We start from the raw sequence: 21394 nt of genomic DNA on the forward strand, positions 1-21394 counted from the left end.
TATAAATAATAAATAATGTATGAAATGTATTAAAAGAAAATTGTCGGTAGCGTGGCACTTGCGTCATCATAAACTATCCAATCAATACACGACTTGAACGGAAGTGGCATAATTTGAAAACTGGCCGTTAGGACGAGCCTTTTTGTTTTGCTTTTCTTCTGCGGAAGAGTTTTTTTCATGAATACGGTGTTTATGACAGCGTAAACAAGGTGAGATAACTTTGAATTGCCTTATGGTGTCTTAGTTCTATTCAAGACCTGTTTATGCAGTTTGAAATCGCGTGCCATGTGTTGGTTTTGCTCGCTAAACAAATTTTCTTTGAAAACATAGCCACATATTAGCTGGTTGAGCTAACTCAAATTGTAAATACAAAAGTGAATACTTTTTTAAAATCCAGAATTGTATTGAATAGTCTGTGTACAGCTTCATGATATTATGCTTTCCGTGTCCGCAAGTGCACATTTATGCCTACTCTAGAAGAAACAACAAACAATAAACCAATAGGTCAACGTTGTTATAACGTTGCATTACTAATTCGTGTTTAGTTTAATGTCGGTTACTCCGTTTTCTCATCGCTGTTTGTTTTTTTAAAGTTTTACGTTACTGTAACATTGGTCATTTGAGATAGATTTGTGCGAACGTTTCATTTGATGATCTGCGTGTCTTTTCTGCTCGTTCACAGATGGAAGAAGAGGAGCATACCGACAGAAAGCAGCTACTCGCCATGCTTCATCAAAAGCTTAACAAAATTAAAATGAAACTTAACGAAGGTAATGGAAGTAGGGCTGTTATTGTAAGATCCGTGCAGGTCAAATCTACATGTTTCCTCATGTTTCAGTCGTGACACTTTTCACTTTTTTCAGATGACACAGACAATATAAATCAAGTCATTGGTTCAAACTCGCCTGAGTCCTGCTGCTCATATTTGATGGATCTGGAGAAGAAAGGGGACATTTACATGGATCATAACCATCTCACCAGACTCATGGACTTTTACACCAGAGTATTCTCCAATATGCCACTGGGGAAGCATGGTCAGAATGAGAGTTATGCCAGGATGTTGGTCAGATTTGCAGAGCTGAAGGCGTGAGTATGGTTGCTGTTCATTTAGCAATAGAAGTAGCATCATTTTGGTGTGCATTTTGAAAACAATAACAACAAAAAAGTAATTAAATTGTGTTCTCTGTTTACCTGTTAGAATTCAAGATGTCAGTGAAGCAGAGGCCAACTTCAATGTTGCGAGATCTCACAGCCCAGACTTTGCGTTTGTCCACATTGCACACGCACAATTTGAGCATTCTCAAGGTAGAGACACGTTTTTCATTTTTTTTGTGCTTGTGTGTTTAAGGTCTCATGGCATGTATTATATCAAATGTTACATTGGCAGGCAACACAAAGAGAAGCATTCACATATTGCAGAATGCTATTGAGGTAGGAGCCAAACCGAAGGAGCTGCTAGAGTCTGTCCTGCAGAAAATGCAAGCAGGGAAAACTCTTATCTGTTCAGAGGATAAAGAAAATGTGCCATGTGAGTATTCATTAATATACTACCTAATGTTTTAATATGCATGCAGTAATAAAACTAGTGTTTATGGTTTAATAACTTTATTTTCTTTTACCCAACCGTACTTGTCTTACCCACACATTTTTTTTAATGTTTTATGTTTTTCAGTACTGTCAAACAACAACATTCAGGATTCTTTAAAAAGAGGCTCAGGATCTCAAAAAGTTAGCAGAATGTCAGATGGGACAGGCGACTTGCAGCTCTCCAGTATTTTCAGTGCAGGGTAAGAATAAAGCTGCTTTTAAAAGTTAGGAGGGTTTTTATTGAGGTTGTATATCTGACTTTTTAAAAAATGTTTTTTTTTATTATTTTGGTCATCAGGCTGGAGCCCCTCGCTGGATCTTCAGATGAACAACTACCAGGTTGGAGATCAGGACCTCATCGCATAACAGGAGTTGGCATGGTGTGTTTCAGTCTGCAGCACCATACTAATAATGCTGCAGATTATAAATAACAAATGTGTATTTGTTGAAGTTTTGAAGTTGTGTTCTTACATTTTCCTTTACAGGCAAGGAGAGTCCCTATATTACCTTTCTCCATTCCAGAAAATGATGATGATGAGAACGTCAATATCTACAAACAAAGTGATGGAGCTATCCCCACCAGTTTGTCCAGGTATCCTTGTGTAACATGTAATTTCAATTATGTTGAGTTTGTTTAAGTCTTTGTTACATTAAAATGTCATATTGTAAATGATATCGAATAAGCTCATCTATTGGGTTTATGGGTTAACATTTCTCATATTGTTATTGTGCATTAATGGCACAATAATAATTTTTTGAGGTCTTGTACTGTAATTTAGTTTGAGTTGTATTAACCTTCTATAGTTTTAACCTGTTTGACTGATACTTTTTGTTCAGCAGTTTTGAATAATGATTTTTAAAAACCTATCAAAGTGAACTTGTTTATTGTGAAAGCAGCCCCTGTGTGTTCACTGTAGTGTCCAGATGGTGACCTGAAACTTCATAATGGGGTATCACACAAAGTTAGAGCTGTCTTTAACTGATGTCTTGATGACTCCACCAAGGCTTAAAAGTGTAACTCTCACTCTCCATTTTGCATGCTAATTAAAAAAAAAAACAATAATTATTACCATTATGTGTTTTTTTTGTTTGTTTTTTTCATGTCTTAGGCAAACATCTGGTTCAAATGTTTGCTCAGTATTTGGACAGTCTTCCTCCAAGAAAAATGCTGAAGAGCGGCATATGGTCAGTTTTCAAGTGAGTACAATTAAGCTGGTGTAAGTTTGTGCTTGTCAAGCTCTGAGGTTTACATTTCCTGCATCCTGTTAAATTTGAGGTAAAAAGAAAGGATTGAATCATTGTACTCGCTGTGCTCTCAGCCACCAGCTCTCAGTCCAGAACACAGCCAACTGGATGACCAGGCATCTGTTGATTCAACCACTACACTCCTTCAAACACATGGCACAAGAGACCCCTTGAAAACGGAAGGTAACATTACCTGATTTCAACTGAACAGCCTGCATTTGGTCAAATTTGCAGCTATAATTGATTCATCAATGGACACTTAATCCTGCTTCTTTTAATTTTTTTACTTGCAGATTTAACTTTCCGTTTCGATCAGATGATCAGTTCCAAATCTGCAGAGTCGTGTTGGGCATATCTGTTGAACCTGGAGAAAAGAGGCAACCCCCAGACTGACATCAGCCTCCTCAATAAGCTCAAGAACTGTTACTCAAAAGTTTTTGCCAGACTGCCAATCAGGCAGTACAGTAAAAACGAGAGCTACGCAAGAATACTAGTCAGATATGCAGAATTGAAGGGGTGAGTGTGGTTGAAACTTAATATCTTTTTGGCTTTGGGATGTTGTACAGCGTGGGTTTTACTAGTTTGATGGTCTGTTTTTTTTATCTTATTAAAGCAAAAGTTTTATGTACTCAAATAACAGTAGTTCACTACAAGATGTCCTCAAATAGCAATTTATAGAAGTATTAGCGGTCACTGTACAGTTATATTTAGAGACTTAGAGTAACACTAGGCTCAAGTCTGGGGATTTTTCTTTTCTCTCTTTCACGGTGGGCAGTTAATAATTTATTAAATTTGTCTTGAGAAAGAACCTAATTTCAGAATGTGTTGATCTGATCTGATGCGGCTTTTAAATTCATGTTAGCAGCCACATTGTTTAATTTATCTTAAGTACAGATCAGATCCGACTGTTGACAGTTATAGCTGCAAGTGTCTCGCCTCTAAATTTCAAGTGTTCATATTTGGACACACACAAACAGCACAGACCTTTTTGCTTTTTCCAGTGTACTTCTTAACCAAATCAAATGAAAACCAATTAAACTGGAAAAATTGGTGCCAGGTTGAGCATTCAGTTGGCTGCTTTGTGGCTCTGTACACCGTGCTGTATAGTTTTGGATATCGTTTTCCAAAACAATTCAGGATTTTCACCATATCTCAAGATAATCCCTCTCATTAGCTTTTTTTTCTATTATTGTGCGACAGCTTGTTCGGTTATTTCTGTTTGAAAGCCCACAGCTGGATCTTTTGATCCAACACAACATAAATGGAAAAATAAAGGAGACTACTTATTTTATCTCAGGGAGAAATTATAATGTACCTAGTATCTGTATTGAAGCCTAACTGAACACCAACAAAAGAGGTATTCAACTTCGATCGATGGTAGCTGGGTTTGTTAGACTACGTTCACACTGCAGGCCGTCTTTATATGTGGCTCTAAATCAAATGCACATGTAATGCTTTTTAAAGCGACTTCAGTCTAAGCAGTCTTGCACACATTTCATTCAACAGGCTGCATTTTAGTCAGACAGACGTCACAATCCTTCTCTGGTCGAGGCTGAGCAAAAGACGTGCAGAAGACAATGTGTGACGTCACGTCTTCTGCACATGTAGGTCATATCAGGGTCAACAACTGTACTGGAGTTTGGTGTTCGCATTTAAATAATAAATAATAATGAAGTACTACACAAAAAACTGAATCTCAGGTAAAGTTGAGCATTAAGACGGAGTGAATGTAGTCTGATTGAAAAATTACATTTAGATCTTATTTGCTCTAAAATGAATGCTTGTTAAAGGTCCAGCTGTGTTAGGACTAACATAATGATTTGTTCTAATTAATATAATGTCAGATTTTTTGCTGCTTCTTAACTGTCTCTCCGTGTTTTTCTCCTGCAGATTTGAAGATCCCGATGAAGCACGGGACCACTTCATAGTTGCGAAATCCAACTGCAAAGGGTTTGCCTTTGTCCATATCGCACATGCTCAGTTTGAGGTGTCCCAAGGTGTGCCGCCGCCTTCTTTTTCCTTTCATTTTGGCTACATTCACTTATTTCAGCAAGGTCGTTTTTAAAATGTTTTACTTTACAAAATGTCTTTCTGATTTCATAAACTACTTCCTGATTCAGGGTACATTATGAAAAATGGATGTCCAACAAAATCAGTGGTTAGAAAACCTCTTTAGCTACATTTTAAATGTCAGCAGGACATCCTATGTGACGGTTACATTAATCACTAGTCAAGCCATCAGCTGAGTCTTCTGCATTGCTGCCTGTCTTTGTTCTCCACACTGTAGCAGTATTCTGTGGTTGATCGCACTAAAACGTAATCCAAATAAAACAAAACTTAATTTAAGAAATATTCACAAATCTCTCATCTTTTAAAAAGCCATTGACTCACTGTTCCGCATTGGATTGTGTGTTTAATTTGCTTTAATACTTGGTAAAGTTGGTACTTTGCAATGTAACACTTGTATGAAACATCTTGTTTTCTGTCTTTTAGGCAATTTGATGAAAGCTACTTCGATATTGCACAAAGCCCAGGCAGTGAATGCCAGGCCAACTGAGCTCCTGGAGATGGCCATGTGTAACCTTAAATCTGGGGAAAAGCAGCTCATGCCCTCCATAGATGAAGAACCTCTCTCAGGTAGAGGTTCAGTGAATGTTGACTCATCATACTGTCCAAGTATACCTACCTGTGGGGGAAACCAGGAAGTGCAGCTTCCTATGCGGATCCCTGTAACCTGCTCAGTGGAACAACCAAAACCCACCAGCAAGGAGTCTTCATCAGAGAGGAAGATCCCAACAACTTTCATCAGTCGGCATGTTTCTCCAGAGGTCTGTTGACTCTCTACGACCAACGAGCTATTTTAAAATCTCAGATTACACCTTTATGCAGCGGTTCTGATTTTCCAAGCTGAAGTTAGATTGTCTGGAGTTAAATGTTATTGAATGTCAAACAGTTGGGACTAAGTAAAGACATCGCTATGATACTGATAACTTGATCAAATAGTCAAAATTTCTATTTGTTTGATTTATGCTTATTATATAAATTGTACGCAGAATTTTACATGAATAAAATGTTGTTTCATTTTATCCCCAAGCTATTTAAGGATAAACGGACAACACCTCCTGATCCCAGACCTGTTGCTCATCGGTTGGAGTCTTTCCCAACTCCGTCTATTCAACTTCCATCCAGAGTTAATCCACAAACAGTCTGCCAGACACCTAATGGCCACAGAAACCCAGGTGTAAACAGGTAATATCTTGATTTATTTTTCAGCAGGTTCTGGTTCTTAGATGTGATCCCCACTTTAATGGCTTAAATCCTTCCAGTCTGCCATTGCTGTTTCAGTCAGAGTGCATTATGGGTAGGAGATTACCATGTGAGATAGACTCCCATTCAGCCACAATTTCAGCCTGAGCTCAGTGTAAGTGGTGGAGATGAGACTTGGGCACATTCACACCAGCCTTTTTGTTTCCAATCTAGCTAGTCTTTGCGCAGAAAGTCCGCTTCGTTTTGGGGAATTGTGAACGCTCCAACAAACTCTGATTCGGATCAAAGAAACTGACTCAATCCGCCTACAAAAGTGACTCTCGGTCTGCTTCAAGTGGACCAAATACTGGAAGTGGAACGTGCGTTGTGGGTTCAGTGCAGAGCATTGTGGGTAAACGCAACCAAAACATACGCGTGTGTAGGACAATATGCAGAGGTCAGATGTGGAAGAATGCAGTAAAAGTTCTGATAGAAAAATGATCAACCCATGACCGCTAGGCTCTGATGCAGCTCCTTGTTTTGCTGTCATTTGTTGGAAACAGAAGCTGTGCTGCATTTTTCTATAGATGAGCAAGTTTTCTTCTTTGTTGTATGTCTCATCTTCTCCTTCAGTAATTCTTGATGCAGCGCAGCTTCTGGCGGGAAATGGGAACACGTTATTTCAAAGCTCTGATTCGTTGGAGTAGTGCAGTGTGAATGCAAACTTTGTCTAGAAAAATGTTGCACCCCTGCAGAGTCCCCAATCGTACTGAGTCTATCAGACTGTCCTGGTATGAATGCACCCTTAGTGCACAACTAAGAACAAACACAATGCCAAAGCGTTCAGTTGGAAAGAGTTAAGATCAATATTTTGAGATTGAGTTGTGGGCAACTCCAGCCCAAACGTTAGAGGTTTGCTGCCTGCCACAAGAAATGAGCTCATTTTATTGCTGCATTATGTCACCAAAGCTATTGTTAGTGTTTTTGTTAAAGCAGAGCTTCATGCTGCATATAAATGAAGCGAGATAAAAGAGTAGTTGTTGTGTTTCTTAATTTGTTGGCAGAGATATCCTGTAATCAGGGAAGCCTGGTTAAGAAGACAGCTGTGGGTATGGATGAAGCCGTTTTTGCTACCTTTGTTATCTGGGAAAACTGTAAGGACTTGTGTTTACTCCTGCTGTTTGCTCTTCAGTGAGAAACTACATCCAGAAATGACACAATATGACACTTAATCAGTATTTATTGCTGGCTTGTAAAGGGTGTAACAGTACTGAAACAGTAACTGTCAATCAGTCATAGCACATCACTGAATTCATGGCACAGATCAGGTAATGGTGGTCACTGTAGTTTAAAATGTCATAAACTGAAGATTTTGAAATGATAAAAATATTTTTTCCTGTTTGTAACAAAGCATTTTAGTAGGGGATAGATGACAGTTTCTTTAAACGAATTGTAATTTTTTTCATCTTAAGTATTTTACAAAAATATTGCAGCCTGTGTGGGTGTATTTTTTTTTATTTTTTTTATAAATAAATAAATAATCTTTGTAGAAAAACAAATCTTTACTGCTTCATACAGCTTGTTGTAAACCTTTGAAAAATCCCATTAGGAAAAAAAGATCCTTCTTAAGGCAGCATGAGTAAGTTGTCAGCTAAATAAATATTTAATTCTTTATTTCTCAGTTTCATCACTCCTATTGTAAAGCAAGCCCCGTCCTCTGCCATGGCAGCACACAGAGCTGGCCCCATTCAGCAGACATTCACTCCTCTAAATCATTCAGTCTCCTTCCAGACGCCGCAGGTACAGCTCGCTCATCCCCACCTCCGAGTTTTATCTTATTCACTGCATTAACTTTTATTGACGCGCGTGTCAAGTTATATGGTAACTTGCATCAGTCACAATAATTAATTGTTAATTATCTGGAAGTAACTTTTATTATTATTATTATTATTATTATTAAAATAATTACCTCGAAAATTTCATTCTCGTTTTAGCCCTCCTTCAATGTTTTGTCAAATGAGTCCATCACCATAAAGGGGAAGCAGTTCTTCATCCTCAAGATGATCGGACGCGGTGGATCGAGCAAGGTTTAAAAATAAATAATATGCTGAGCTCTCCTGTGTTATCAAAAACCTTTAATCATCCAATGCGCAGGCTTGACTTTTTTCCCCTGTTGTTTCCAGGTCTACCAGGTCCTTGACAACAAAAAGCAGCTGTTTGCTGTGAAGTACGTCAACCTCGAGGAGGCTGATTCTCACACGATAGAAAGTTACAAAAATGAAATTGAGCATTTGAACCACTTGCAGCAGTACAGCGACCAGATTATAAAGCTCTATGATTAGTGAGTACATTACTTCCCTAAAACCAACATTAATGTGCGACAGTGAAACTTTTCTTTTACTCATCAAGTCTGATTGTGATCTCTGTGAAAATGCTCTGATTATTCCATGTGTGTTTGCAGTGAAATAACAAACAGCTACATCTACATGTTGATGGAGTGTGGGAACCTGGATCTGAACACATGGCTGCGAAACCGCAAGACGGTGAACCCACTTGAGAGGAAGTTCTACTGGAAGAACATGCTGGAGGCTGTTCACACCATCCACAAACACGGTTCTTTCTCTTTCCAACTGTTGTTCCCATGTTCTTCATGCTCATTAAGTAGAAGAGTAATTAATCTTTCTGTGTCTGTGTGCAGGTATTGTCCACAGTGATTTAAAGCCAGCAAATTTTGTCATAGTGAATGCTTCGCTAAAGTTGATCGACTTCGGCATTGCAAACAGAATCCAACCTGATGTGACAAGCATAATGAAAGAATCACAGGTATGTCATACATTAATATAATGTATATATTAATATGCGTTAATATAAATAACAATTCTGATTTCTAGTCAGAGTAATCACATTTTTAAGTTATTGGAAGATGCATGAAATACACGCTTGCAGGTCACTTTAGGAGTACCTTGCCAGTACCGGTTTGAACCTGGTTTTGCTCTTAGAAATGCCCTAACTCTTCGTTGTATAGATTCAACATGAACTCAGTGGGAAAAGTTGTTTCTCTCATGTCTTGGTTTTGCCATTCGAGTAAACATAATTTAATGGTTTCTTAAAGAAAAAAATCTTTTGAGCTCATATGAGCCATAAAGTACTGGATTTAATCAGAAAGAAGATCCAGCCAGGTTGTGGTGTTTAAATTAAGCTTAGTTTGGATTATAACGGCTCAGCAGGTGCCTCGTTATTATTACTATTGTTGTAAGAAGTCAACCTTCTTTTTGTATCCATACACAGTAACTGACTGACCATATTTCACAAAACTGCTCTTATATGGTCTTTTTATAGCTCCCAAAGGAAAACAGAAGAACGGTCTGACTTAAAAATCTGAGGTTTATTTAGCCTGTATTTGGTTAAGGAGTGTCTAAGTAATGTGCAAGCTCGGAGAAGATGTTTTTTTTGGAGAGCTCATCTTCCATCAACCTCAGAGAATCCCTAGAGCTGTCAACTACAAACCTGAATCATTGATGCATCCATGTTGCTCTTGTGTTTGCATGACCTTATCAGCACAGATAATATTTTACAATCTTCCATTATTCAGTGTTGGTGAGTGTCTTGTATTATTATACTTTACATTATACGGAACTGAAACATGAAATTAAATCTTCTCAGGCATGGGAGAGAACTGGCTTACTCTTTGCAAACTGCAGCCAGATTTATCTTTGTGGAAGTTGTATTGGGTGTCAACTCCTGTTAGGATAATAAATGCAGATTAGTCCAGAAGAAAGGCTCAGCGTGTGTGACATTTGCTTGTTTACCACACAGGTGGGAACCCTGAACTATATGCCCCCTGAAGCCATTAAAGACACTTCATCTCAGTCTGGAAAAGCACGCTCAAAGGTATACGTCGTCATTTTAGTTTGTACTGTTAAACCTGAATACAGTAGAATGTGTAAAAAAAGTGAAATAATTCATTTCTTGTACAGATCAGTCCCAAAGGAGACGTGTGGTCCCTGGGATGCATCCTGTACTGTATGACTTATGGGAAGACTCCATTCCAGAGCATCACCAATCAGATAGCCAAGCTGCATGCCATCATTGATCCTACTCATAAGATCGAGTTTCCAGACATTTCGGAGAAGGACTTGCTGGATGTGTTGGAGGTGACACACCATGACTAGACTTAGACTTGGGGTTTTATTTGTTTCTTCTTTTATTTTCTCCCTCTTTTCTCAAAGAACTAAAAGGTTATTTCAGCCCAGAGATTTCTGTATTTCCAGTCAGCTCTAAGTTGCAGGGTAGATGAGGCTAAAAATACCCACTGAACTGTGAAATATCTCTCTTCACCTGCATGTGTTGTGGTTCCAGCACTTCACACAGCAGCCAACACATGCAGTTAAACTTCAGCTTGGGCTTTAGCTCTATTAAAATAGGATGAAAAATAGTTATTAATTCCAAAAGGAGATTATAAAATCAGCTAATGTCACACTTGTCTGCAGGGTTTAGCAGCCTTTCAGTTAATGCAGGACATTTTTTCCTGTGAAATATTAACTGATGAGTGTTTAATTGCTTTGATCCGACGTTTTTGCCTCTCTCCTTATTCATATTCAAGCTCATAGTGTACATGTTTCTTCAGCTTACTGAGGCAAGAGTGACTGGCTAATTTAAAGAATCAACAACTATCCTTGAACTTTAAGTGCACCTGGCATGATCATTTACAATAATTAAATCGTTGTCTTGGGTACATCGAGATCAGAATCAGAGCCATTGTTTTGTTTTTTTGGGGGGGCTAATTAAAACGAGCTGTCTACTCATTTTAAGTCAAAATAAGGTTTTTGTGATATGATGAAAAAGTTAAGTGGATCACTTGTCCCACCTGCATAAAATGGTCACACACTCCATAAGCTGGATTTATACTTCCACGGCGTCTGCGTACGGCCGGAGTAACGTCTGTCTCTGTCCTAGCAGCACCTGACCTCCTCCTCCTCGTCTCCTTATGTCGCCTCATCACCTCTGCTTCTGTGTTGTGATTGATTCTCAGATGTTTAAGGAGCTTTGTGGTCTTGTTGCTGTTTGTGCAGCTGAAATATCTCCACTCATTACTGTGTTGGACTGATAACCGGGCAGTGAGTTAACTGCTCCCTGATGCGCTGCGACATGATGCTGTGGAAGGAAGAAGTAGTAGTCCCTACCTGTCCTGAAAGTTTAGTTATGTAAATGTTGGTATAGAAGGTAGGGCTGAGTGGTATGAACCAAATTTCATATTGATATTTTTAACCTGAATCACAATATATGATGCATATCTAGATTATTTATTTATTTTTTTTTTTAATTTCTGATTTACTTTTGCTCTTATGAAGACCCACTCCCTAAATTTTCGACCTTAAAACTCTGCATTGCGGACTCGTTTGATGGCACAGTGACATCTATTATGGGCACTGTTACTGCCCATTAGCACACTAAACCGCAAACAGTACTAAGCAACTTTTGCATCTGGGACGCTGTATGAGCTTGCAGCTGAGTTTCGCTTTGCACATGCGTCACGCGCTAGCAAGCAGACGTAAACAAACCGGCTGTTTGAAAGTGCACCATGACTGATTCAGCAAAGAAACGTTAGAACATTCTTGGAGGAGGAGATGAAACAAAAGAGAGTCAGAGACAGCGCAAGAAATTAAACAAGAGGCAAGATGAGGCTGTTTTCTACTGTCTGGAGAGAGTTCACAGTACTGGTAGGATGCGAGATTGATGCCAATGTTAGCTGTCGAAAGGGGAGGTGCATCACTGACAAAATGGCAAAAGTTAAATTGTGCATCTTTAGAAGAAAATGAATGAAAAATACTTATCGCTGACCCTAACAAGAATACAGTTGCAGAAAATGCAAAAAGAAATATTTTTTACTGAAAACAAGCATCTATATCTATCTATATCTTTATATCTCAGTATAAAGGATATTTCCTCATTCTATATCACATTTGAAACATGAAAACCTGTTAGAGGTCTGAAAATAACACTGATTAACTTAAAGTTCACAAGCTGACAAAGAGGCAAACTTACATTTGTTTGTGATCTAAAATACCACTTATTTTATTGCCTGCTTTTAACAGAGATGCTTGGTGCGTAACCCCAGAGAAAGAATCTCTATAGCAGAACTGCTGGAACATCCGTACCTCCAGCTGAAGCCGCAAGCATCACCTGAGCCAGGTACGCGACCATCATGGGAAAAAACATTGTATGCTAGGTGAACATGTTTGTTAATTAAGTTCTGATTTGTAATTTATTTACTTCTTTTAGAACATACTTCCAACAGTGATCTCAAGAGGATCCTAACGGATCTCGCTGCCCTCCAGTCTCCCAACAGCATCGTCCGAGCCGCTAACGTAAGTGTTATTTTTGCAGATCGTCCTCTCAAACACTGGGCCTTCCTCTTGAAATGCTAACTTTGCTTTCTGCTTACAGAATTTGGCCAAATTGTGCAGCAGTGGCAGGAAGCTGGATGTTGCAGAGTGTGCAAAGTCATCCTCGTAACAACTCAGAAATATGTGATGTGGATGTTTTTTCATCTTTCTGTTTTCATTTCACCTTCTCATAACCACTCGAGTACAGTTTTTTCCTGCACAATACTGAAACTAACATTTAATATTTCTGTGTTTTAAACAAAATATGACAAATTTATGTACATTTACTTTTAGTTTTTTCTTGTGCTTCTGTTTACTTTTTACTTTTTTATTTTTAGTGAAAATAACTGTAAGCATATACAGTATAGCACAATAAAATAAATCCTTAAGAGCTGTTTATCTGTCCTGTTTATAAAGGAGTCCTGCCTCCCAGTTAGCATGACTGAAGGTCAGTTTGAGTCTATGCAGCAACTTTTTCTTATTCATGTCCCACCTTGACATTGTGATGTTCTCTACTTGAGCAAAGCAAATGTTTGTAGTAGGGCTGGGCAATTTATTCATCATCGTATTAACACAATAATTGATTAACGCAGTTAAATTAAGAATGCGGGTTTATTTAAAAAAAGATTTTTTTTTCCTGGCATGTAAGAAAGAAGAAAAGGAACCGACATTTCCTCTTTGTCTGCAAAACAATGTGAATGGGCAAAAAAATTGTGACTTTTGAACAGGAAACTGCTCCAAAAAGACAATGAGAAATGTTATATGTATGTGTGTGTATATATATATATATATATATATATATATATATATATATATAATTTTGCAGTATTTTTTAGTTCTTAAAATAAAGAAAAACAAAAAAGAGGATAGACAGACTTTCTTTTATCGGGTTTAAGTATTTGTGGGAATCGATGTGGGGAGAAAAAAAAAGAAGAAAAGCCCATAGTTTCCAACCGAATGACAAGAAAAATAGATAACTGGTACTTTTAGTGTCATTATGTTGTGGAAGTTCAGTGACAAAAATGAAAAATTGCTAAAAACCAGCATTTGTCCATATCTACATTTAAAAACATTTGTTAGTTCAGCGTTTTTGCCATGTGTTAAGAGTCATTGTGGAAGATTCTAGAGAGCCACTTGCTCTAGTTGCAGATCCCTGATTTAGTGTTTGTAAACCAAAATTTATTATAGTTTCTTCATTTAACTGTGGGCCTCCTTTTAAAGGACAGGGACATTTTTTGTGCAGTACTGTGATTAATTGCAATATTTTCTTGCGATTTATCCCATTTAAAAATTTTAATCATTGCCCAGCATTAGTTTTTAGTTAAAAGACTTGGGAAATTGTATACTTGACTATTTGTGCTGACCCATATTTTTGTCTTTTAAATATATAACTTCTGTGGTCTGCCATTGCTGCAACTTACCTACAACCTTACCTCTAATTTTCCAGTGTCCTGGTTGGCACTCAAAGTTCATCCATTGTATTTGCCAGTGTTTACATATTTCCCTAACATGATGAAGGGACAAAATGGTTAAACATCCTCCTTCTTTATTGCTGTTTGTTCCTATTCTTTATCTTAAATATCTCCTCCTCATCACTGATTTTGGGGTCTTTTTCTAGGCATTACTTGGGCTTTGGAAAGTTGAAGAGATGTAAATAACATTTTACTGATATTGGTCAAATGATGCATATACTGATGAACAGATTGATAATTATATTGAAAGAATATAATTATCAGTTATATTGCCTGTCAGTTTGATGTTCAGAAGTTGCAACTGTTTTCAACAAGCCATGGAAATAGTTGTCTAGCTGGCATGGAAAGATTTTTCTGACTGGAAATGCATATTATAATCCCAGCATTCATTGCAACTAAGATGAATGGGAGTATTTAAAAAAAACCCATTTGAATGTGGACATCTGCACGAGTATGCGCAGTTACTGTATCCCAACGTCATATCAGACACACCGCCCTCCTTTTTGACCAATCACGTTCTTTATCTGCTCGCACACGCTTGACCCAACAATTTAGAAAAAGAAAGAAGAGTTCTCACTCTGTCATTATTATCGGATACCCCACTATAAGCTTTTATGTTACCTATAAAACGTCTTCCATTTCAGTTTTTTACGACGACTTTTTTCCATTTCCTTTCCATATTTATGACACTATTTTCCACTGTTTGGGAACCTAATAACTTTAGTAGACGACTGCACAGAGCTGTTTCTCAAACACGGTTTACGTTGTAAAATTTTTACGTTGTAAAATTTAAATGCAAATAACTAATGTGGCCCAATCGGGAGCTAAATATCAGCTGACAGAAAGCTATTAGATTATTTTTTATGACAACAGAAACCCGCAGCGTGAAGCTGGATGAAGGTTGGAAATGAATGTAGTCCAGCTTTTCCTTCCCGAGGGATGCTCTTCTTTTTACTAAATCTTCGCATTTGGCTCAGACTTGTCCTTCCTGTTCACCCATAATAACAGTGATGGCGGCTGCTGCACGGTTCTTCATCCGAGGGGCTAACTCGAAGATTTCCATCTCCGGTGTTGGCACCGGGGGTCAGAGCTCTTTTGGGGCCGCTTTACTAAAACTGTCGCCGGGCTGCAGCCCTAGTTCAAAAACACAACGAAGACATGCAGCTCACTTTACCTTTCAGCCTGACCCTGTCCCGACAGAATATGGTGAGTGACTGGCTAGCATTAGCTATGTTCAGTTATATTAAAAATGTGAATTGTTGCTGGAAATTTCCATAGTTAACCGGTTGAACACAGTTTGAATACCGCTGTAGTCAGGAAACGGGTGTAACACCGGTGTCAGTCATGTTTCTGCTGGTGATGGTCCAAGCCAAAATATTTTCACGTATCAACTTTTATTCAAACATCCAAGTCAAAAGTAAGATACAAATATGAAAATGAAAACCAGCAACAATTACTATAGGTTCCTGACCTGTGTTCTCAGTTGCTCAAGTTGCCTGCCTTTACAAAACCGATTTGCTGCAGTTCTTTTTGGCAATAAATATAATACAGTTGAAAAGTCTGTTTAGTTTTCTTTTTAAGTTGTCCTACACTTATAAGGAAAATGTATTTGCGGGATCAGCAGCCAATGTTAATTAACTTATTCTGCTATTGACTCTTGTTTGGGCTGGATGTTTGAAGTCTGAAGAAACAAGACAGAAGGTTGGTAGTAAAGTTACATTAACTCCGTAATTTACTGGAGTAATTAAAATAAATAAATAAAAAAAAAATAAAACAGTTGCTACTCTTACTCCACCAACACTCAACTCGTCACGTTTTAAATTTAATTTAAAACAATTTATTTAATTAGACTTGCTTTATTTTGCCCAGTGTGATGTAGCCAGTTTCACCAATCAGGGTGGTAAAAATCATCACGTGACTATGTTTCACCAATCAAAGTAGCCATGTAGTAGAGAAGGGAGCCGTTCCTTTCAATGAGCCATTCAAACGACTGTCTTGTTCTCATTTGTTTATTTGTTTTTTAGAATTCAGTCTACAAAAAAGCATTACAAAAAGCATTTATTAACTATCGTGTAAAACAATTTTATTCCAAGAAAATTTGAGTAATGCAAAAAAAATGCACTATATACATGAATAATAAATAGTGAAAAAAAGTGTACTTATATAAAATCTATTATACAAGATTTTTTAAAAATACAGGAAAAATAAGAATGGAATAAACCTCAGCAACGTCAGTAAAACCTTTAGTAAACGTTTTAGATAGAACTCTTGGTATTTCCAAACAGTCATTTCTGCCCATAAATGCTTTCACGTGAATGCAGTGTGTTGGACATCAGACACAGAAGGCAACATGAACAATTTGTGTATAAAAAAAGAACGACTTGCAATTGTGACTTGGTTTTCACCATTCATTTAAAAGAGTCGTACAAAAGAATCGATTCGTTCATGAACGTAACATCGCTACCATGCAGTCACATGACCTGACAAACTCTTTACACTTAGCAGGCAGAGAATGAATTAACACATGAAAAATAGCAGAGGCAACTGTCTGTAATGCTAAAACCGAGGAGGCTGAACACTTCTAGGCCTCATGTACAAAACATGTTTCACTTACACAGAGTGTTTCAGATAGGAACTTTCCCGTAAAGCGACAGCTTATCCATGTGAGCTAGTTTTGTTGTTAGGGCGCTGTGAAGATGTCACATGATCCAATTTTAAAGTTGTTAAAAGTATCATTTATTGTAATAAATGATACTTTTCTCAGTTCAGATTAGATGATTTGTGTGTATTCTGGGCCTCAAATATTAATAAGGTAGGTAGGTTAAAGTAAAAAAAAAAAACTTGTTAAGTTTTGCTATAAAAGGGATACCGAACATGGACATAGCAAGCGTGTTTAAATTTGGCATAAAAAGGCCAAATCAAAAGTATTCAAACAACCAAAATAGTCTCAAACCCCTCAGTGTTATACAGATTTTTGCTCCAATTTAAAAACAAAAAGATAAACTAGTGTTTTTTCAGCAACAAGGTAATTTGCAAAGAGCAACAAAATCAACAAAAAACCAGTAAAGACCTGACACATGTTGATCCTTACGTTGTTGGCTGAAGCCTTATCAGAAACTGTCTCCATGGAAGGGTGGCTGTTAAAAATTCCTTCTCAAGGGAAGGGAAAAAGGTTGAAGTATCCCAAATGGCACAAAAACTGGGCTGAAAATCAGTGGCAGCAGGTCTCCTGCCCAGACCTCAACATTAGTGAAGCAGTGTGGGATCATCTCGACAGAAAACAGAACAAAAGGCAGCCAACGTCCAACAAAGAGCTTCGGAAAGACCTTCAAGAAACCTGGAGAGCTAGTCCTGAAGAAGATTTACAGAAATAATAATAATAAAAAGACAGCTTCTTTTAGAAGGTTTGGGCTGTGTTCAAGAATAATTGTGGTCATACCAAATATTGTCTTGAGGGAATAGTAAAAATCTAAATTATCTTGCTATTTTTGGTTAATCACTGCATTTATTTCTGTTTTTTTCTGGCCATGTATCACATAATGAGCAGTTCAGAGCCTGTTTGTTTTTATAGTTTAGTTTTAATTTAAAGAGAAAAGTCAGTGAAGCTGTTTTCAGAGTGAAAAATATTGTCATCAGAAAATGTGGGACTTTAATGGAAAAGTGATGTCAGGATGATCGTTAAAAACACAACAGAAATTTAAAATAGCCAATGAAGACCGGGCGGCCTGCGACAGCCTGAACATAATGTCCCCACCCCACACGACAAGAGCCTTTTTTAGCTCCCTACTCACAGTTTCCCTCATACACACACACTCACTCCTTGTTGGAAGCAGGTTATTCACATAAGAAATTAAATGGCTACATCTTAGCTTAACATATTAACTTGCTTCAAGTTATAAAAATTGCCTTAGATTAAAGACATTTTTAAGTAGTTTATCCCACAACAGAATGACATCTGTTTGATGCCGTGTGGTGAGATGGTCCAAAACGGTACATGACCTCACAGACCCCCCCAGTGCATTTTATCCTTACATTTGCACTTTATTTTTTATTTTTTCTTCACCAGATGAATCATTGCCAGCTCTGCTGTGTGTTTTGTATTGTTCTTGCAGTAACTGGTGTGTTGAGTTGTTTGTTTTCAGCAGTGTTCTTTTTTTTCTTTTATTTTAGGTTCGACACAGAAGATGAACTTGTTCCAGTCAATTACAAGTGCCTTGGATAACACCCTCGCGACTGATCCTACAGCAGGTACGATACCAAAACATGAAATGGAATTTGTACAGTCTGTAAAACCAGGCCTATTGCAAATCATGGAGATTTTCAAAATAGAAATCTGGTTATCTGAGTTAGGAGTAAAAGGAGATCTCGTGTTTGTTTCATAGAATGCGCTTTAGGTTTTAATTGCTTGTCGGTAAGATTAGACCAAAAAAAGATTCAGATTGTCAGGGAGCATAAAGACTGGGCTCAGGAGCAATTGGAAAATGATCATAAGATCTGTCTGGTCCAGATTTAATCTGTTCCAGAGTGACCAACTGTGCCCACAATGGCTTCGTGTGGGAGTAGAGTTGTGAGGTAATTTGCCCAATAAATTGTGTCAGCTGGCCATCAAGGTTTATTTCTTTCCTGATTGCATGAAAACATTCAAAAATGGGTGAGCCAAAGGCTCAAACAGTGAAAAAAGTGGTTCAGGGAGCATAAAATCAATTTTACTCATTGATTAACCTCCAAAGAATTCAGACATGTCAACCTTGTTGATGTGTCAGAGAAAACAACAGCAGTCAAACTCTCCCATCATCAGTACCAGATCCGGGAGCAAAATTCATGCAACCTTGGCTGGATATGAATGCTGTCACATTGTAAATAATTAATTAAAAGTATGGCACAGCAAATGCAGTCTGTCATCTAAAATATTAGAGTGCAAAACTTTTCTCTCTTTTTTATTATTTAATACAAAAAATATGAATTATTTGTTGTTTTTTTTTGTAAAAACATAACCTCTTGTCTGTCCTCTGCAGCCTTGGTTGCCACAAAACTGTCTGTTTTTTATTGGAAAAAAAAAAAATATATTGTTCTATTTGTTAAAAGCAACCCAACAAACTTGCTTGCATAAAGGTTGTTATTCCCACTGTGTGTTTTAGCAAATTTCTTTCAATGTTTCTTTCACAGCTTACATCAATAAAACATTTTACATAAAGCATTGCTTCTGTGTGTGGCTTCCTCTCCATGTAGGCTGTGCGAGAGAAAAAAAAGAAACCTGACTAAATGTTGTGGAAATTATTATCTACATACAAAGAAAACTGAGATTTCAGAGGCTGCTACAACATAAATGTTTGGGTTGTCTATCTTCCAAGAGTCTTGTGTTTTTAAATAACATTTAAATGTTGTTTATAAAAATCATGTAAATAGAAAACAGTGGTAAACATTTGTCCCACTTCACAACATCTGAACAATGAAACATTAGCTAAGTTTTTTTTTTTTTACTTTTTTTAAAATTCAGTTTGCATTTCCATTCAGGATTTTTGATAAAAACCCTTTAAACTCCTACTAAACTGTGTTGTCTTGTTTTCCTTCAGTCATCTTTGGGGAGGATGTTGCCTTTGGCGGAGTATTCCGATGCACAGTTGGCCTAAGAGACAAATACGGTAAGATTCCTAAGTCGTAAGTTCTCACAGAGAAAACTCATTGATAAGCCTACAGATTGTGTTGCAGTGTTCAGCCACTAGATGGCAGCAAAACATAAAGAATCTCACCACCCTGCTGCATATTTAGGGTCATGTTACCGCTCACTGTTCACCTCGAGGACCAGAAGGATCCATTTGCACATCCAGCGAGTGTGTTGTTGCAGGGGAGCCTTATAGACTTGATCCTATGAGCTGATATGACCATCATGATTGTTTTTACAATTATTTTTCCCGTTGCAGTTCTAAAATGTTGCTTAATTTTGAGTCTGTGCATTTAAAGATTGAAACCCAGTATCATAGTCACAGTAGAACCACAAATACAGACAGATGTTGTGACACAACACAGCAGCAGAAGCATAGGTGTAATCTGAGCTAGAGCTCTTGGTATTGTGCCGGATAAAATTGGCTACATGCATATAAAACGAATGCAAACTAAACTGTGCAACAGAAATCTGATGCTCCTGGTTATGGCTTCTTTGATCTATGCAGACTATGCAATTGCAATATCTGATCGATCTTATCATGCTGTTGCTATGGCTACTGTGTGTGTTGATATACTCCTGGTTTCCTCCACTATTTCTCCCCATGCTTCTTGGTTCTGTCATGGTATGAGCTGATCACATACAGACACGACTTCTGGTTGATTTGTGTCAACAGATCTGTTCGTTTGGCTTCCACCGTCCAGGTTTGTTTTGATTGACACTTCACCCCACGCCACATTCCTGTGGGTTTGTTAGCTGGCGTACGTTGTAGCAGCTGTCACGCTCCTAAATTTGTGACCCAGTCAGGAATTCATCCATACAAAGATGATTACAGTGGCCATCTTTGAACTTCTCTCACTGCTCGGTGTAGGATTATCCTTTTCAGCCGCGATCAAAGATATCACTGATCTTCTTTTGTAACGGTCATCTTCCATCTGCAACAGTGAGGCAAACCAGACAAGCTGGGAATATTTTAATATAAAAGCGTTGATAATATTGTTAAAAAAGCACCCTGCATTTATTATCCGTAGACATTTGATCTAAGTGCTGTGTCTGTGAAGCATATTTGCTTGAGCAATTGAAAATTTGCTCTTGAGTTGTTATGCTACTTTGCTTAGTATTAGAAAGTATTAGAATTTCAAAACCATTGAATTATTTTATGTGTATTTTAATATTTTTATGTTTTTATGCTGTTGTTGTGTTATTTATGTGTTATTGCATCATGTCAGCTCTGCTCTTACCACGTGCTAGTAATTAATCATATTTCAATGTAATTGAACTGATCCATATGACAGTTAAACTCGCTCAGGTATTTGTCCGACTCCTTGGTTTAATCAGCCATCTAGCTGCTGCCTCTGTGTTACTAATGTTCTCGTACTGCATGTTTGATCAACTAACACGATATGAGCGCTCATGCTTAATAAGGCTGTGCATCTTCACTGGTCTCACGATTCAATTCGATTACAATTATCTAGTCTTCTGTTCAGTTTAACTATGCATCATTATGCGTTGCATCCTCAAATTTCTCTATCACTGCACATTGCTGCTTTCTTCTGCAATGAATACAAGCAGTTAGATAATTATGAACTCTCTGTTTGTGTGTATTTATTTCAGAAATGTCCTGATATTGTCAAACATCAGAAACATGTAAATAATTATGTAATTTTCAACTTCATTATTGAAATGTATTTTCCCATTAAATTCAACTTAACACCCCTTATGCTAAACAGACCCAGCTCTCTTCTGGTTGTGCTTCCCACATATTAGACACTTTTTTCCACATTTTTTCCTCTCAG

At 37.6% G+C, this 21394-nt stretch overlaps 2 protein-coding genes across 3 annotated transcripts in view; both read left to right on the top strand.

Annotated features, from left to right (window-relative positions):
- Nucleotides 1-121: 121 nt before the first annotated feature.
- ttk (ttk protein kinase) lies at nt 122-12858 on the top strand. Its single transcript, XM_041989229.1, has 24 exons — nt 122-209; nt 683-770; nt 864-1086; nt 1199-1305; nt 1388-1528; nt 1673-1787; nt 1886-1967; nt 2073-2179; nt 2697-2784; nt 2907-3015; nt 3126-3348; nt 4723-4829; nt 5326-5660; nt 5927-6081; nt 7761-7878; nt 8073-8165; nt 8262-8419; nt 8540-8691; nt 8777-8901; nt 9895-9969; nt 10056-10232; nt 12174-12270; nt 12361-12446; nt 12526-12858. Exons 2-24 carry the CDS (start codon nt 683-685, stop codon nt 12592-12594), a joined length of 3030 nt encoding a protein of 1009 aa, XP_041845163.1. The 5' UTR covers nt 122-209; the 3' UTR covers nt 12595-12858.
- Nucleotides 12859-14916: 2058 nt separating this feature from the next.
- Nucleotides 14917-21394, top strand: part of bckdhb (branched chain keto acid dehydrogenase E1 subunit beta) — a 73084-nt gene continuing 66606 nt past the window's right edge. For both annotated transcript variants that reach the window (XM_041988003.1, XM_041988004.1), the window contains exons 1-3: nt 14917-15142; nt 18107-18184; nt 19510-19578. In XM_041988003.1, coding sequence (XP_041843937.1) covers nt 14947-15142; nt 18107-18184; nt 19510-19578 — 343 coding nt within the window. In that variant the 5' untranslated portion in view covers nt 14917-14946. The remainder of the gene's footprint in view (nt 15143-18106; nt 18185-19509; nt 19579-21394) is intronic.

This window comes from Melanotaenia boesemani, chromosome 6, assembly GCF_017639745.1.
Source record: "Melanotaenia boesemani isolate fMelBoe1 chromosome 6, fMelBoe1.pri, whole genome shotgun sequence".
NCBI classification, from domain to species: domain Eukaryota; kingdom Metazoa; phylum Chordata; class Actinopteri; order Atheriniformes; family Melanotaeniidae; genus Melanotaenia; species Melanotaenia boesemani.

What these genes read in the sequence shown, in the direction of transcription:
- ttk (XM_041989229.1), top strand. Translation starts at nt 683, where the DNA reads ATGGAAGAAGAGGAGCATACCGACAGAAAGCAGCTACTCGCCATGCTT. An exon ending in ACTTGCTGGATGTGTTGGAG is followed by an intron (nt 10,233 to 12,173) that starts GTGACACACCAT and finishes TGCTTTTAACAG; the next exon opens with AGATGCTTGGTGCGTAACCC. An exon ending in GCATCGTCCGAGCCGCTAAC is followed by an intron (nt 12,447 to 12,525) that starts GTAAGTGTTATT and finishes TTCTGCTTACAG; the next exon opens with AATTTGGCCAAATTGTGCAG.